The sequence below is a fragment of the Lissotriton vulgaris genome, chromosome 8, assembly GCF_964263255.1.
Source record: "Lissotriton vulgaris chromosome 8, aLisVul1.2, whole genome shotgun sequence".
Taxonomy (NCBI): domain Eukaryota; kingdom Metazoa; phylum Chordata; class Amphibia; order Caudata; family Salamandridae; genus Lissotriton; species Lissotriton vulgaris.
In genome coordinates, this window is record NC_141696.1 from 1,361,485,664 (window position 1) to 1,361,490,536 (window position 4,873).

The 4,873-nt window shown below is 47.2% G+C and overlaps 1 protein-coding gene across 1 annotated transcript; it reads right to left on the bottom strand.

The window, feature by feature from the left end:
• Nucleotides 1–1,037: 1,037 nt before the first annotated feature.
• LOC147698744 (syncytin-1-like) lies at nt 1,038–2,096 on the bottom strand. Its single transcript, XM_086936270.1, has one exon. It carries the CDS (start codon nt 2,094–2,096, stop codon nt 1,038–1,040), a length of 1,059 nt encoding a protein of 352 aa, XP_086792396.1.
• Nucleotides 2,097–4,873: the final 2,777 nt, after the last annotated feature.

Here is a 4,873-nt window from a genome sequence, read left to right on the forward strand (position 1 = left end):
GTGTAATTCATTTTAGATGTGAGTTGTGGGGTTTATAGTGGTAAAGGGTGGGAAGTCATTTATTTTTAATTCGTTATTAAGTAGTTGTTAATTGATAATTTATTATTTTAAAATGAATTATGGAAATTGTGTAATGATTTTTAGGTGTGGGTTGTAATGTGGGGTTTATAGAGGGAGAGGGTTGTGGATTTGAGGGTCTTTTGGGGGACCACACAAAGGTGCAGGGTCACCCTATTGTCCATGGGTCCGGAATACAAACTGAGACCAACACTGGAGCCGGAGAGAAAGGATATTTATTACAATCTCATGAGAGGGAAAGCATCAACAACAGACACCCATAGCTGTCTGAGGAGACAGTCTGCTGAGTGCTTTGGTTCTGCACCTTATATACCCTTCATCCCCACCCTGTGTGTTCTAGGTGAACAATAACAAACACCAGTAATTTACAGACAATCAATGGTCAGTTTTGATAAAATCAACAGGTGGTGGCTGTTTGGCCCCTGAAGGGCATAGGTAAAAAAGGCATGATTATATGTCAAACAACGGGTAATCTGATAAGTCCACAGATGGTAGAGGTGAGGCCTCTGCCGGGGGTAGGCGAAAAGCATGTTTATATGACAAGAAGAGTTCAATCTGATAAGTCCGCAGATGGTAGTTGTTGGACCCCTGCAAGGCGCAAGCAAGAGGAATGATTACACAGCAGGCAGAGGTCAATCTTATAGGCCTGCAGATGGTAGCTGTTGGACGCCTGCAGGGCATAGTGTGAGGACGATAAACATCTGGGAAACTCCCTGTCAGACTGGTTGAGCATGGGCTGGTCAGTTTGTGGCAGGCCAAAGCACGAACAGGGTGTGAGCGTCCGTGCATTAATGTGGCAGGTCAAAGTGGAGCTCGAGAGTGTTCGTGCTACAGAGAGAAGGTCAGTCATGAAGGGTGAATGGCAAGATAACAGACCTACTTTTCCACAGTCCCTCCTTTTGCCATTGTGAAACCATTTTGTTAAAGTCAATTACAATGTTCATCAATAGCTGTCTCTATCATACAGTCCTTACTTTATCGTTCTTGACCTGTGCATTTACGGGGACTGACTTGATAGCATTTGCGCAGAGGCCACAGAGTGGGGGACCACATTGAAGGCAAAGACAACAAAAGAAAACCAGGGCAAGAGGTATCAGGATGATCATAGGAACCTTCCATCCCCATGTCAACAGAAGTTGCCATATCCAAGAACCAAGGGACCATGAGTCTGTATCTTGAAGGAGGTCAGAGGCTATTTGATGGAGTGCGGAAATAGCCTCGTAGACAGACGATGAATGATCCGGCACATTCATACAACAGCTGGTGCCGATGATGCGGCATGCTCTTCCAAGGTCAGCCAGGATGACATCAAGGACCATGCGATTTTGTAGAGTGACGAGGCGTACCTCTTGGAGCTCTGCAGTGTTGTTGGCCAAAATACCAGCTGTGATGTTGACAGTGGCTTCCATGACTCTGGTGATGTGGCGAATGGCTCCACTGTTTGGCATTGGTCCCCAGAAGGGAAGGATGCCATTCATGACATCCAGGAGTTGTTGAGAGGTTGTGTCTGTTTGTTCACCCACATCGTTGCTGCGCTCGGGCGCGATGATGAAGAGGACAAGCAATGTAGAAAGGGGAAGGAGGAAAGCTATGTAACATGTGCCTCCCCAGTTCTCGTGAAGCCAAGTGTATGCCTTTGTTCCATACATGAAGTAGGTGTTTGGGGAAGCAATAAGGGGCGGTGGAGATGTCGTATTCAGAGTTGTTGTCACGGCACAAGAGCTGTCCATAACGTACTCAATACGCAAGCCTCTGATACACATTAGTCCAGAAATGTGAACAACAGCTAGCGGTGGGATCCTCTTGGCGGGTGTCCTTGCTTTGACGCTGGAGAAGCGTATTCTACTGGTAGAGTTGAATACCAGCATTTCCTCCTTCTCATCCTCAGACATGCGTGTAAAATAGTTCTTTGGACAAACAGCATTTCCCATTTTGTTCTGCCAGAACTCATCTTGCAATTGTTGGAGAGTGATGTTGGCAATGCCGCTGGACCAATGGGCGCCCATGATGAGCGACATCCAGGCCGCGCAAGAGGCGTGTATAGAGTAGGAGTAAACTAGGAAGGGTATGTTATTCTCCGTGGAGTGAGGAAGGAGACCACAGAGCCAACAGTTCATTTTATTCAATACCTCATCATGTTGATTCAACATTTGGATGAAGGTGTTGTTCCAAAACGCTTGTCGTCTATTTTGGAGATAAGGGGACAAGGAGACATGGGAGTGCTCAGGAGGCGTGGCATCAGTGGGCAATATGGTATCCTTGGCTGGTGCCCCTTCTATAATCCACAAGAGGATGGCGAAGATAATAGTGAGGCTATTGACATGTTATTATGCAGTTTGTTACATAGTGCTATCTTCTTGTTGGAAAGTTCCATTGTTTTTCCGTTGGTCATGATCAGTCTTCTTTTGGACTCTACAGCTGTTGGAAAGAAAAGGTGAGCCCTACGCGTCGCCGGTAGCTGGTGGTTGCTTCTCCTGGCTAGGCATCTCAATACCCCGCTACCTGGAGTACCAATCCACCCTTCCAGATAATACTACCACCCTGCAACTTTTGGCTAACCTCCCCTGTCCGGTCGCAGGAGCTCCAGAGGCTGTGCGTGGGCAAAGGTTGTATTTTTCTTTAGTTGGCACGGTGTTATCTTTGAACAATTCCAGCTTGGGTTCTTGGAGGCCATACACAGGGGGATCGCACGTTAATATTTCTTTGTAGGTCGACAAGGTGGGGTCAGTTTGAGTGATGCTGGGGACCCTCCGGCAATGTACGGCATGTATCTAGGATTTCTTGTCCTCCACTCGTAAAGCCGTTCTAGTGGTGGGAAGGACTAGCAGGGGCCCTCTCCACCGGGGTTTCAACATCTTCTTGCAGGCAAAGTTTTTGATTAGAACATAATCCCTGGGTAGGATGGTGTGTCCCGGCCCGGTGGATCGATCAGGCAATGCTTCCTGGACCTGCTGATGAATGGAAGACAAGGTATGTGTAAGTACAGACAAATAATCACTCAACAATTCACAAGGGGAATCAAACAATCTGGTAGCGGGGGTGTGACCCAAATGTTCATTGGGCATCCAAAGACCACCTCGTATGGAGTCAATGAGGTGTGGGAATGCGGGACATATCTTATTGATAGAAGGGCCAGTGGTAGCGCATCTGGCCATTTTAGCCCCGTAGTTCCTACTATTTTGGCAAGTTTGGATTTGATTGTGGCATTGTATATTTCCACTAGGCCTGCTGATTGGGGTGGAAGATGGCATAAAATTTGTGTTGAATCCCTAATCCTGATAATATATGCTTGCCTATTTCCCCAATGAAGTGACTCCCAGTGTCACTTCATAGGACTCGGCAAGGGCCGTAGCAGGGAAAGAATTCCTTAAGCAATATCTTGGCGGTGGTTAGGGCAGTGTTGTCTATGACCGGGTAAACCTCCACCCTTCTGCTGAATGCACAAACAACCACCAAAACACATTTAAGGTTGTTGCATCGTTCCATTTGGATATAATCCATTTGCAGGACTTCGAAGGGTGATGTAGGGATGGCATATCCTGCTCGTGGTACCCGGGTCCCTTCACCTACATTGTAGTGGAGACAAGCCAAACACTGTTGGACCAGCCTGGAGGTAGTAGACCGGAGTTGGTTGTTATCCCACACTTCCTGTAATATTTTAGACATGGTGGCAGCATTGGTGTGTGCTGGCAAATGAGTCATATTCAACAATGGGAGGAGATAAGCATTTGGTAATTTCCAAAGTTTTGCATCTTTGGATCTCTAACAATTTTCTTCATCAAGCATTCCACCCTTCTCCCAATTTTGAAGTTCTTCAGAGGTGGCAGCGCACTGGATGTCCAGATCTGTTGTCTAACGTCATGCCACTTCTCTGCCTGAGATTTTGCTACGTACATTGGGGTGTGTGTTCTCTCCTGTGCGGTAGCCCGGGCTGTTTCGTCAGCGAAAGGATTTCCTAGTCCTATTTCGTCTGTGACTTTCTTATCTGCGTTGCATTTAACAATGTTTGGGGCAGTGTCAAGGCTTGTAGTAATACAGTGACTAGGTCACCATGCTGAATTGGCTTACAATGTGATGTCAAGAATTCTCTCTCCTTCCATAGGATACCGAAACTATGGGCTACTCCAAATGCGTACTGGCTATCGATATAGATGGTGACAGCCTGGCTAAGGATACAAGAGCTGGGGGAGAGCTATAAGTTCTGCGGCCTGGGCCGATTTCTGAGGTACGTGTGCAGTCTCAACAATGGTATTGGTAGTGGTGACGGCATAGGCAGCAGATGTGGTACAGTTTGATAGTTTAATACAAGACCCGTCCACCCACAATTGCCCATCCTGTTCTGTGAGAGTGTGTCTTTTAAGTCTACCCGTCCCTTAGTCTGTTCTTCAGTTCGAAAGAGGCAGTCATGTGGAAGGTCTGGGATGTTAGGATCTGGTGTGGGCAGGAGTGTGGCAGTATTCAAGGTCGCACATCTCTTAAGGGTGATATGGGGTGCTAACAGCATAAGTTTGTATCCTGTTAGTCGTGCACTATTGAGGTGTTGTGTCTTTGTCTGATTCAGTAATATGTCGACTGCGTGGGGAACTAATACTGTCAATCCAGATCCCAACACAATCCCTTCACTCTGTTGGATAGAGATGGCCGCTGCTGCAACCGCTCTAAGGCAAGAGGGCAGACCTCGGGCCACAGGACTTAGGGTGGCCGAAAAGTAAGTGCATGGGCGTTGTTTGGTGCCATGAATTCGGGTCAGGATCGAGAGAGCACATCCTGAGCACTCATGGGTGTAGAGGCAGAA

Excerpts from the sequence above, each read along its gene's own strand:
- LOC147698744 (XM_086936270.1), bottom strand. The coding sequence starts at position 2,096 with ATGTCGCTCATCATGGGCGCCCATTGGTCCAGCGGCATTGCCAACATC.